The 13473-nt window shown below is 35.9% G+C and overlaps 1 protein-coding gene across 5 annotated transcripts in view; it reads right to left on the reverse strand.

Moving 5' to 3' along the window:
* LOC138761010 (serine/threonine-protein kinase PAK 5-like) overlaps positions 1-13473 on the reverse strand; it is a 212988-nt gene that overhangs the window by 146730 nt on the left and 52785 nt on the right. For 4 of the 5 annotated variants that reach the window (XM_069932478.1, XM_069932474.1, XM_069932475.1 and 1 more), the window contains exon 3: positions 4396-4619. The exons of the other annotated variant lie outside the window; for it this stretch is intronic. In XM_069932478.1, the coding sequence (XP_069788579.1) occupies positions 4396-4599 (204 nt within the window). In that variant the 5' untranslated portion in view covers positions 4600-4619. The remainder of the gene's footprint in view (positions 1-4395; positions 4620-13473) is intronic. 5 annotated transcript variants of the gene reach the window in all.

The raw sequence follows: 13473 nt of genomic DNA on the forward strand, positions 1-13473 counted from the left end.
AGTACCTGTATCAGCCAATCCTGTCCTTCTGCCAGCAAGTCTCTGTAATAGTCATAACATTGTGATTCCACATACTGATCCATGCTCTAAGATAATTACCTTTATTCCTAATACACCTTGCAGTGAAATAGACACTGTTCAAACCCTCTAACTAACTACGTTTAAGCTTCTTCCCCTGCCTGTATTTCCTCACAAACTCACAACACATTGTAACATGCTTTTCACCTTCTGCCCTATTCTCTGCACTCACATTCTGGTACCTACCCCACCAGCCAAACGAGCTTAAGTCCTCCCCAATAGCTCTAGAAAGCCTGCCACCAGGATAATGGACCCTCTCCATTTCAGGTGCAGTCTGTCCTTTTTGTGCAGGTCACTTTCCCCTGAAGAAATCCAATTAATCCACAAATCTGAAATCCCGCCCCAACTATTCAGCCACACATTAATTTCCCACAACTTCCTATTCCCACACTCAATGGCATGTGGCACACCCAGCAATCCTGAGATTACCACCTTTGATATCCTGCTTTTCAGCTTCCTTCCTAACTCCCTATATTTCCTCTTCAGGGCTTCATCCCAACTCCTATCTATGTTATTGGTACCAATGTGGGTCACGACAGTTGACTGTTCACCCTCCCGCTTGAGAATGTTGTGGACTCGATCAGAGACGTCCCTGAACCTGGTCGCTGGAAGGCAACATATCATCCGTGAGCTTTGATCTAGTTCACATACCTCCTATCTATTCACCCAGTGAATCCCCAATCACTATCATTTTCCTCTTTTTCCCCCTTCTCTTCTGAAACAAAGGGCCAGATTCTGTGCCAGAAACAGGACCACAAAGTCTTGTCCCTGGTCGATCATCCCCCCAACAGTATCCAAAACAGTATACTTATTGTTGAGAACGGCCACAGGGGTGCTCCATGATAATTGCCTATTCCCCTTCCCTCTTCTATCAGTCACCTAGCTACCTGCCTTTTGAGGATTTTCTTTCTCCCTGAAGCTCCTGTCATTCACCCCCTCTGTCTCCCAAATGATCCAGAGCTTATCTAGTTCTAGCTCTAGTTCCCTAACTTGTTCTCCAAGGAGCTGCAGCTGGATGCACCTCATGCAGGTGTAATTATCAGGGACAATTGTGCTCTCCCAGATTTCCCACATCCTGTATTCGAAGCATTCCACTGTCCTAGCTGCCATCTTTGTTACCCATTCTTCTTAAGATGCAAAGATCTTAGCATGGCTTTGAGTAGAGCATGTCATGTCTTACGAATTTGATTTTTTTTTAAGGAGATAACAAAGGGAGTTGGTGTGGGTAGAGCAGTGGGTGTTGTCCATGTAGACTTTGGTAACCATTTGACAAGGTTTCTCAACATAGGCCAATAAGAAGGGATTCAAAGTGAATTCATATTTTGGTTTTGAAATTGCTGGTCCATAGAAGACAGAGAGCAGTGGTGGAAGATTGCCATTCAGGCTAGAGGTTGGTGACCAGTGATGTTCTGCAGGGATCGGTATTGGGATCCCTGCTGTTCATGATATGCAAAAATGACTTGGATATAAAAGCAGGTGTGTGGGTTAGTAAGTTTGTAGGCACTGAGATTAGTGGAGATGATTGGAGGTAAAGTGGGCTGTCAAAGAATTCAAAAAGGATAATAGATCTGTTACAGATATAGAAAGAGAAATTACAGTTTTATCTGGATAAGTATGAGACATTACACTTGGAAGGCCTCCCCACTTTCAGTTGGCTTCCAATTACTTTCACTTCAACATGTTTGATGTTAGGTTTTTGCTTATATTTGCAAGGTGCAGCATAATAGCCACACAAAAAAAAACAAAATATGCAGGAAATCTTCATATCCAAAGAAAAAAAAGACAAAAGTACCAAGTAATAAGCAGTTCTATCAAGTTTTCCAAAAATTTTCTGTCCTTATTTCAGATTTATATAATCTCTAGTTCTTTTCTTGATTTTTCATTAATTACAAAAAATTGCAATACAAGACTCAAAAATCTTTCATGCAATAATACAAAAGTCTTGGCAAGATTACAGCTGGTAAAAGTATGCAGAGATTAGTTTCTTCATCTGAAGAGAGTCTACATCCCTCACAGTTCAGAAGTGCAAAATGTGATCTCTAAAATATTTTACAGATCTTGGCAGGTTAAATGCTGGCAGGATTATGTGTAGAATTCAGTGTCACAGTCTCTAAATAAGCACTCAATAGGCTGAGTAAAGGAGAAATTTCTTCATTCCTAGCATTTAAACCTTGGATTCTCCCAATTCAATCGAATGCACAAAAGAGCTAGAGAGACTGAACTGGTCACGCAGCATCACAGCTTTCCTTTCTTCTGAAAAATTGGTTATTTCCCTTTGCTTCCTACAAATCTTCTGAGTTCTCTAGCACTTTAGTGCATTGCACTACAATCAGTGTCTGCAGATTTTCCTCTCTAATAACATTCAATTGAACAGAATTTCAGAGGCAGAGTTGAACATACAAATACAATTTCTTTATAGTTAGTGAAACAAGGCTAGGTTCAACCCCTACTATTGGTCACTACCCTACGACTGGTACATAGCATACTTTATATAGTCCTTTGTGATATGGTGCTTCTGCACCCCTTTTCTACAAGGGCTGGTAAAACTACTGAAAAATGCAAATCAGGGCTTGGCCCAAGAATATAATTGGAAAGTCTTAGTGGTATTTCAGACACTTTCAGGTCATAGATAAGAATGAGGTTTCTTCTCTGATGTTTATTTTTGCTTTAAAAGTAGATTGCCATTTCACAGATATCTGTGTGCCTGTTTGCTTTCTATTGCTTCATTATGAAACTTCATTTGTCAGAGCAATATATTGATGTCCTGTACAGAATCCACATTCATTACTGGCTTCTCCAGGAAGATGTCAACATGTGTTGCGTTGACAATAGTCATGAATCACTCTTTATTTACAGATTTAAGAGGAGAAAGATCAAAGGAAACATGGGGTGTTTGTACCTAAAATAAGCAAATGAGAACCTGCTATCATTATGCCAGGCACATTTAGGCCCACAGACCTATAACATAACACATGCCGAATGCCACTTTTGAAGACTAACCATTAACATTAATATCTATCAACTAACATATTCTATGATTCATACATTTCAACTTATCTGCTACTTAGGTGGTTGTAATAATGTCTTGTTAAAATTAACTTTTTAAATTCAGACATACAGGATGGTAACAGGCCCTTCTGCTGCCTAAAAACATCAATTGACCTACAAACTCAATATACCTTTTGAGTCATACCCAATTCTAATAGCACATGATAGAGCAGTAAAACTGACAGGATGAGTGCTGTCCATCCACAATACCACAAGCCTACTTTAGGCTTGGCTACTCATTCTATTGAAGACCAACATAAATGATTTGAAAAGCAATTCACTGAATTAAGAACCTTGAGTCTATGAATATTAGCATTCATATGCAAGAATTCTGATGCTTGAATTAATAGAGAAATATAGCAGAATAACATTCTACAGGAGATAAAATGATAGCAACGTGCTTTCTTTTTCTCAACTTCATTCTGCAAAGGGATAATGCTTTGGAACAGTCAACAAAAAAGTTTCCAATCTAGCACGGTTCGTGTAGCAGTTAGCACAACACCTTTATAGCGTCAGCGATCAGGAATGGACTGGGGTTAGAATCCCACACAGTCTGTAAGGAGTTTGTACTTTCTCCCCATCTCTGCGTGGGTTTTCTGTGGGGGCTTTGGTTTCCTCCCACCATTCAGAACATACCAGGGGTGTAGGTAAATGGGGTGTAAATTGGATGGCACGGACTCATGGGGCAAAAAGGCCCATTATTGTGCTGTATGTCTAAATTAAAATTAATCACTTCCAGTGGATTAATAAACAAATATTAGACATCAAATCAGTCCAATCAGTTATTAACTGAAAATGTTTTTAGCTAAGCACATGACTAAAATGACATGAACATGTCCACAGCTGAGCCTCTGGGCTTCCTTCTGTACTGTAAGGCTATGACACATGCAAAGCAGAGCAGTTCAATCTCATAGCTCTTCCCACCAGGAAATCTGAAATTACTAACATTCCTCACCATTTTAATCTAATCCAAAGCACAATAACAGCCAGGGCATAGCACTCTTAATAATTTCCATATTTACGCTGCAGTATTTCTTGGCGTTTCTAATTTGGCAGTAATGGATACATCATCATGGAACAAATTGTCCAAATTACAAATAAGATAATCGTTAAACTTAGATGCATTAATTGCAGACAAATCATCTCAAATTCTATGTTGCAATTGTTCAATGGTTGCAATTCAATAGCAGCTGGCTTCTCAATAAAATAAATTCAAATTCAAACTGCAATGCAGATTAGAAATTACATGACTAAGAACAACATTTGTACCTTCATAGGAGCTAACTGTATAGGTGTGATGCATGATGGATCAACCATAGGTTTTGGTCTATTTGCTGTATCAGCTAGCAAGCTCTGCCATTGCTGAGGAAGTCCTGTGAATTTCTGCTCATGGTGGTCAAATCCAGTATGAACTCGATGTTCAAAATTAGAAGGTGCAGAAATTTCAAGGCGTTTCTTCTTCTTTCCAAACATATTGGAAAATTCTAATAGACCTGCAAAAATATTAGAGGTCACATGATAACATGCAGGTCAGTAGAGAAAGTATTAACTAGGCTAACGTAAAAGCAAAAAAACTGAAATGAATAAAAACAGAAATTGCTGGAAATATTCAGCAGGTAACATCTGTGGAGATTAAGGCAGTTAATATCCAAGTTTAAACATCTATTTTTAAAGCAGAGAGAAAACAATTTAGAATTAAATTGCAGAAAAGGTGCAGGAGGGATAGAGAGCCAAGAACATTTCTGACATGAAATGTCAGGTTTATCTAGGGAATATGTTATAGAAGCCATCCAGACAATGAGTTAATGTAATAGTTTTATTTTTAAAATAGAAAGCAACCTAAATCTAATGTGGGGCTGGGAAGGCTGTTAATGAGACAATGTGAGGGAGTGAGAGAGGCTGCACATGCAAGAGATAGAACATGCCTTAGTGAGAGACAGAGTGCAAGTGTGAGAGAGAATGTTTTTTCCATTCTGTTTGCTCTGGTTTTTTTTAAACTTTATTTAAAATTTTCAAAATACATAAAGACAATACATAAAAAATAGTATCAAAATAATCTAAGACATAAACCCATCCCAGCCCCCCTCTGTTGAAGATTCACAAGTTATAATGACAAAACCACTTGTAATCTTCTGAGATCAATCAATAGAATCTCATACACAGAGAACAGAATTACCTAATATTCGATCATACTTTTTTAAATTAAAAAATTACAATGTGGCTTGTTTTCCAATTATTAGTGGAAAGCCTCCAAGAACACCTGTTTTGCATTAAAGAAGCAAACTATAGATGAAATATTACATTTCAAATTATTAAATAAATTATTTTGAATAAATTAAACTCAAATTACTAGCTTTCTTGCTCAATATTTTCAAAACTGACATTTCTGGTATTCTTAAATGAGCTGAATACCAAGTCGAAGAATGGGTTAATTAAAGGTACCAAACAGTGACACGTCATTTTCTTCTCCAAATTTAAAAAAAAACAGATTAATGATCTGTATATGAAGTTCCCAACTTTGCTTTGAAGGGGTTTAATCAGTTCATGAGCTGACCACTCCTAATTCTCTTTATGGCACTTCTGAAGAAAAGGTTAGGGACACTAACTGGTATGCCTCTCTAGGTCAAAGCCTAAAACAACACTGTCTGAAAATAAAACATTTTTAAATAGAGCACAAGGTTTGTTGGAAAATTTCAATAAACATTGAATCAATTTAGCCTTCTGCTCACTGAAAGAGAGCCAATATTTTAATGAAATAGCTAAATTTTCCTTAAATACTCTGCATTTAGAAAACTGTTTTCAAACTGGAAAGTTGGTTCAGTTCAAAAATGAGAAATAGGTTCAGTTTAAGTTACTAAACACACAAAATGCCCGGAAATACACAAAACTCCATGAAAATAAAACTAACATGAAATAGCTTTTTTCTCAATAGTCATATCCCACACACCCATGGAGAAACAATTCCCAGGATTAAACCAATATAAACACACCATATTGAAATATTTTAAACATTAAATTAAAAAGGTTCCATTAAACAAAACTAACTAAAGTAGTGTGAGCTGCCTCAATGACCATCGCCCAGTAGCATTAACTTCTGCTGTGATTAAATGCTTTGATAGGCTGGTCACGGGCAGAATTAACATGTACCTAAGTAAAGATCTTGACCCACCCATCATCACAATCGCTCTACAGCAGATGCAATATCGCTGGTCCTTCACTCAGCTCTGGATCACCTCGAAAACAGAAATTCATACATACAGCTGCTCTTCATTGACCCCAGTTTAGACATGAATACCATTATTCCCTCAATGTTGGTCAAGAAGCTACAAACTCTAGGCCTCTGTACCCCACTCTGCAACTGGTTCCTTGACTTTCTCATTAGAAGACCACAGTCAGTACTTTTACGAGCCCAAAGGACCTCAAAACCCAGCATCAATAGACATTCACCAAGACAAGTGGCTTTCAAAACGGTTATTTTTAATCAACTTCAAACATGAAAATAGAATCAAACTGTAACTTAACTCTATACTTATACTATCTACTAACCCAAATTCCCCCTTCTAAGTGCACGTGTATGTAGTGTGTGTGTGTGTGTGTATTTAAGAAAAGTTCTTCGGTTCACAATTCAATCTCACTTCTTCTTCCAAGTTCTCTGGTTGCAGGCAATTACCATATAGAGCACAGAATTTAACATGTATAAAGTTCACCAGGCTTGGTGCTTGAAAGGAAAATGTTTACCACTCCACAAGGTTCTTGTAGAGTTTGCAGAGAGAGATATTTGTTGCACCAGGATTTCCACAACTGAGGTACCACCACTAGTCACCTCAGAGTCTTGCTGATGAAACTTGCCTCATCAGGGTCTTCCAGATGGTAAACTCTTTCTTCAAGCTCCCACAGAGTTCCATTCCTTCCTCTATTTCAAGAGAAATATCAGACAGATAGCACTTCCAGCAATCTACTGCTCTGGAACTTGCTTTCATCAGTTTCAAACAGTTTTTCCTGGCTTGCACTTTTTAGTTACTTGTCAGTGTCCCACACACTGACTGACTGCCTGACTGAGCCGTAAACTCAACTCTCTCTTTTCCAACTGCCACTCCAGAAAAAAGCATACGACTTATGTGACTTGCAAAAACCCCACCTTCTCCAGCAAACAACAGGAGTTCTTCTCAAGTTGTTATCTTAGGTAAACAATCCAGGAGTGACCTTTCTGTGCACTCTGGCAAATCCCTTGAAAAGAGCTTCCACTAGCTATTGTGGCTCCAGTTCCAAACAATGGTCATTCATTTTATGGCGTCAGTTCAATTAACACCTACTTGTGAAAGAAGGTGCTTACATTCTCCAGAGATCTTCAATATTTTTTCAGTCTTTCAAATAAGATCTGTTTTAAAATGTGTATGTGACCTACTCCAAATCTTATAAATTCTCCCCAAATACTAATATTGTTACAGTACAAATTCGAAACAAGGTCTCCTCATCACTGATCATCAGCACAGGCGCACTCCCAAGGATGCGTGCTTAGCCCACTGCTCTACTCATTATACAACCAAGACTGTGTGGCCAGGCACAATTCTAATGCCATCTACAAGTTTGTTGATGATACCACTTGTCGTCAGAATCACAAACAACAATGAGGAAGCGTACAGGAGGGAGATAGATCAGCTAGTTGAATGGTATAACAACAACAACCTTGTGCTCAATGTCAGCAAAAGTAAGGAGATGGACTTAGGAGAAAGTCAGAGAAATACAACCCAGTCATCGAGGGCTCAATAGTGGAGAGGGTCAAATACTTCAAATTCATGGGTGTCAACAGATCCTGGAGCCTCCACATTGATGCAATCATAAAGAAGGGTTGCCAGCAGCTATACTTTGTGAGGTGTCTGAGGAGGTTCGGAATGTCACTGAAGGCTTTTGTAAACTTCTACAGGTTTACTGTGGATAGCATTCTGGCTTGTTCCATCACTGCCTGGTATGGAATTGCCAACTCCAGAGGATTGTTAACTTTGCCTGCAACATTACTGGCGCCAGACTTCATTCCGTCAAGGACACCAACATGAGACGATGTCTTTAAAAAAAAAAGCAGCCTCTATCCTTTATTCTCCCTGTGGGAGGGGGGGCTGACTCCTTGTAGCCCAGTGGTGCTGGACTGCTGAAGAAGAGGCCTATACTTCTTAGACAGATGGAATTGCTGTCCATGTCAACAGAGGAGGAGAAAGAAGACTGCTGGAGTGGCTGAAGAAGAAGAAATCTTCCCAACAACTGAAGAAGAGGCAACAGTTATTTATCAGAGTAGGCTCTTGACTAAGACTGTTCAATATATTGAGAGTAAACCTGGGCCTGCAACTTATGTAGACCCATCAAGCCAGTTTGATATTTTAACTAAACAAATTAAAATACTGTTAACTCAAATGAGTCAAAGTTTTTCATCTATGAAGGAACAATTTAGTAAGAAGGAAGAAATGTTGACTATTAAGACTGATGTGGCAAAATCTGTGAAGCTGGCGGACAATATGCAAATTAAATTCCAGAAAATTTCTTTCTACTAATGGCGTAACTTCACTTTTATCCCAATTAATCAATTTTGGAGCAGGTTTAAAAGTTAGTTTACCATTTGGTCCAATGTTATTTTTATTAGGGGATATTAAGTCAATTGCTTTAGGGTTGAGATTGACTACTACCAAATTGAATTTTTACATTTGGATTTGGCTGTTTTTTAAAAAAAATGTTTGGCTATTATATGGAAATCTGATTTGGTTTTAGGAGTACAAAGATGGCATATTGAAATGAAATCTTGTATTCCTTTAGAAAAGATAATGTACAAGTTGAGGGATAAATTTTTTTTGTAAAAGTATGATCTCCTTTTTTCTTTCTTCATAGGTGGGTAGGGGAGGAGTGACAGTCGGTGCTAGTGGGGTGGATGAGGGAGGCTGGGTTCATTTAATTATTATAATATTTGCATTGATATATTATAACTAATGTCATATGATTTAAAATTGTAAAGAATTTTTTTTTAATTCTGGAAAATTGAGGAGGATTTTCAAGATTGTCACGAAGATGTGGTACAATATAAGGATACTGTTAATAAGATGGAGGTTTCTTTTACTGCTTGGGAAGTATAAAGAAATGATTTATTAAAGTAAATTAATGTTTTGGAAAATCAGAGTTGTAGGAATATTAAGATTGTTGGTTTGCTGGAAGAATTTGAAGGATCAGATCCGGTGCAGTTTTTTTTTTACAGAGTTGGATTCCTGAAGTTTTGGGGAGAGATTATTTTCTGAATGGTTTGGAATTGGACAGAGCACATTCAACTATTAGGAAGAAGCCTTTTCCTGGTCAAACACCACATTTTAATTAGGTGTCTATGCTATCAAGATAAAGAAATGATTTTGAGATTTGCTGTTCAAAGTGCAAACATCAGACCCCTTTGTTGGTCAAGAATAATTGTGTTTTTTTTCATGCAGACCTGAGCCAAACTATTATTAAGAAGCATAGAGTTCAATCCTGCTTAAGTTGTACTGTGGAAAAAGGGTATAAATTTGCTTTTAGGTACCTTGTTACTCTCAAGGTTTTTTTATGGCAAATATCAAACTCAGTTTTTTTTAATGTTGAAGATGACACTTTTATTCACTAATTCATTGCCTGAAAGTCAAGATTAATTCCCTCAACAACTAAAGCCAGCTCAAGAAGAGAGGAAGAATGGTTCACAGAAGGTGGAATGCCACAAATTAACTGAAATTGACATTGATGATGATCAAGTTAATAGGGATTTCCAAGCTGCATATTATACATGAAATGTTTTTAAATATTGCTGTTTCTACTTAACTATTCTTTTCATGGAAGATGGTTTTGTTTGCTTCTCTTTCTGAAGTAGTTGGCCACTTGGTGACGCTGGTCACTTTCCATATAACAGAGGGGGGTAGTACTGCTTGTCAGTGTTTTTTTTAAATGGGGGTTATGTTTTTATTTTTCTCTTTTTAAGGGTTTCTTTCTTTTTTATTTTAATTTACAGATCAACCAGGAATAGCAGAAGTTCAACAATTAGAATATTAAGTATAATGGCGAGTAAATTAAATTTTGTGATGTTTAACATTAACAGGCTCAATAATACGATTAAGAGGAAGAGTTTTGGCTTATATTAAAAAGTTCAAAGTAGACATTGCTTTCTTGCAAGAAAATCATTTGACGAAACAGGATCATCAGAAATTGAAAAGAGATTGGGTTGGTTAAATTATAGCTTCAATTCTAAAGTGAGGGTGTCACTATTTTGATTAATAAGAAACTGTCTTTTAAATTAGAATCAGTTGTTTGTGACTTAGTTGGTAGAGTTTTAGTTATTAATTCTCAAATTTATTTGGAATTTTGGACACTTATGAATATTTATGCACCAAATGTTGATGGTGAGAAATTTATTCAAGATTCTTTATTTAATTTGGCACAGGCATATAAAAAGGTAACGATTGAAGGGGGTTTTAACTGTTGTTTGACCCACTATTAGATAAATCTCTGAAAACAGTAACTAGAACTAAAATGGCAAAACAAATTTTGACATTAATGAAGGAAATGAATTTGGTTGATATTTGGAGATGGTTGAATCCTAAAGCAAAAAGTGTTTTTTTTGTTTTATTATCGGCCATTTGCAAGGACATGTAATATCTGCTGAATACAAAAGTAGAATATGGTCAGATCATTCTCTTATTAACATGTATAGGCTCAGAAAAAATAGACACTACATATAGATGGAGATTTAATTCTTTATTGTTAAGAAATGTAGAGTTTTGTAATTATATAAGAGACCAAATAGAGCAATATTTATGAATAAATACAGATTCAGTTAATAGTAAATTTATTTTGAGGGATGCTTTAAAAGCATATTTAAGAGGACAAATTATTAGTTGTTCGACTAAAGTCAAGAAACAGTATTCTAGTGAGGTTGATAAATTGTAATAATTTCTCCATTGTATGTTTGCAATGAATTATAATGTATTTTTTTATTTATCAATTGTACCTTCTTAGTCTCTGAATTCTGCTATAAATCTTTTTCTAAATTTTCTATCTCTTTTTCCAAAGAACTAGTCAAAATATTATGAATTGGGGAGAGAGCCCATAAAATATTAAAGACAGAAGACTTCTACAAATTAGGAAAAATTCAAAAATTACATAAATCCCAAGTTATAAATGATGCTTTTAAGGAATTTTATATGAAATCATATACATCTGAACCCGAAAAGCACAAAGTTAAAATTGATAATATTTTAGCTGACCTTCAGTTACACTTTTATTTTTAAAAAGAGTATTCTAGAATGTAATAAATTAAATGTTCCCTTTACTTATAGAGAAATTATAGAAGCACTTAAATCAGTGCCTAATGGAAAATCTCCTGATGAAGTTGGATTTATATCTGAATTTTATTTCAAGATTTCATTTAGGCATTTTATTTTGTAACAACTTGTACTTTTCATAAATAAATTTTTTTGAGTCTAAAGAAGATTGTCTAGGTCATTTTAAATCATGACACAATTGTTCTAATAAAAATATTTTGATTTGATAATAACAAAAAAAAGTGTTTGGAGGGATTTGAAATTTCTATTTCACACGATTAAAGGACAAAAATTTCCCTGCTTCAAAGCAACCTTCAACTTTTTAAATTCCCATTTGGTTCCAAACTTTCAAAAACTGATTATCCACAGTAAAAGAACAAAGTTTATTCTGATATAAAGGTGTTTTCATTGAAATCTTCTCTTTCTCACCTGTCTAATGATCAATTTTATTCCATAGTGTGGCAGTGCATATCTCTGTAAGCCAACCGGCCCCGTTTGTACCGCCATGCTGGCGGGGCAGCTGCAGAAGATGGCCCTTTCGGGGCTTGCTCATTGCCTCATAGCTTAGGCAACAGCTCATGCCCCGGGTAACGGGATGACGTTACCGCTGAGCGGGGGCGGAACTCCAGTGGCCTTTAAAGGGGCGCGCACAAAATTCAAATAAACAGTTCTACTGGAAACCCCACAGAGTCTAGTGGTGTGCTTTCTGTGTTGTAGAAGCCGCTACAATAGTTTGATTAAATGCTTTAAAATTGGTGAGTCTACACTCATTAGTAATTTTGAATTCCATTTATAAAAAAATTCCATCATAGATTTTTCACCAATTTTGTCAAACTCTATTTTAGCCCAAACAGAAGATCTTGTCGCATCAAACATTGCATTATTAAATTTTAATTGCGACACTTTATAGTAATTCTTAAAGTGTGGGAGTTGGAGACCTCCAAATTCAAATTTCAATGTCAATTTTTCTAAAGATATCCTATTCATCTTTCCTTTCCACAAAAATGTTCATATGACTAAATTTAAATCATTTTAAAAATTTTGGAGTATGAAACAAGGAATAGACTGAAAACGTTACTGTACTCTTGGAAAAATATTCATTTTGATACAATTCACTCTCCCCATCAAAGTAATGGGTAAGTCATTCCATTTTTTAAAAATCTTTTTTGATTTTCTCAAGTAATTGAACATAAATTAACTTGTATAAATTTTCTAAATTTTTATCAATTCTAATACCCAAATATTTAATCGGATTATTACCCCATCTAAATTGAGCAACCTCTTTACACTATTCATAATTCCCTTCTATCAATGGCATAATTTCACTTTCGTCCCAATTAATATGATATCCGGTTATACAACGCTGCAAAAAAAAAAACTGTGAGTCTGTTATATAAATTAATAACATCATCTGCAAAAAGACTAATTTTATATTCTTCTTTATTTACTATAATTTCCTTAATTTCAGCTTCCTGCCTTATCCATTGCGCTAATTGCTCAATTGCTAAAACAAGCAATGCAGGAGATAAGGGACAACCTTGCCTTGCCGACCTTGTTAAAGAGAAAGGCAAGGAAAGTTGTCTATTGATCTACTATATAAAGCCTTAATCCAATTAATAAATGTTGATTCAAATTGAAACTTCTATAAAACTTTAAACAAATAGTTCCATTCTAATCTGTCAAAAGCCTTTTCTGCATCTAAAGACAAAACTAATGCCAGTTCTGTTTGTTTTTGAGCACTATGTATTAAACTAATCAATTTTGCTACATTATCAGCTGAATATTTATTCTTAATAAATCCAGACTGATCTGAATGGACCAATTTAGGTAGATATTCTTTTGTTCTGTTCACCAAAACTTTAGCTACAATTTTATAATCAACATTTAACAATGATATAGGTCCATAAGATTCTGACTTCAGTAAATCTTTATCTTTCTTGGGTATCACTGTTATCACTGCATTTGAAAAGGACTCAGGTAAAGAGCATGCTACAGTAGCTTATTTCGGTACTTCTATTAATAAAGGCATTAA

Source organism: Narcine bancroftii, chromosome 4, assembly GCF_036971445.1.
Source record: "Narcine bancroftii isolate sNarBan1 chromosome 4, sNarBan1.hap1, whole genome shotgun sequence".
In the NCBI taxonomy this organism is placed as follows: Eukaryota; Metazoa; Chordata; class Chondrichthyes; order Torpediniformes; family Narcinidae; genus Narcine; species Narcine bancroftii.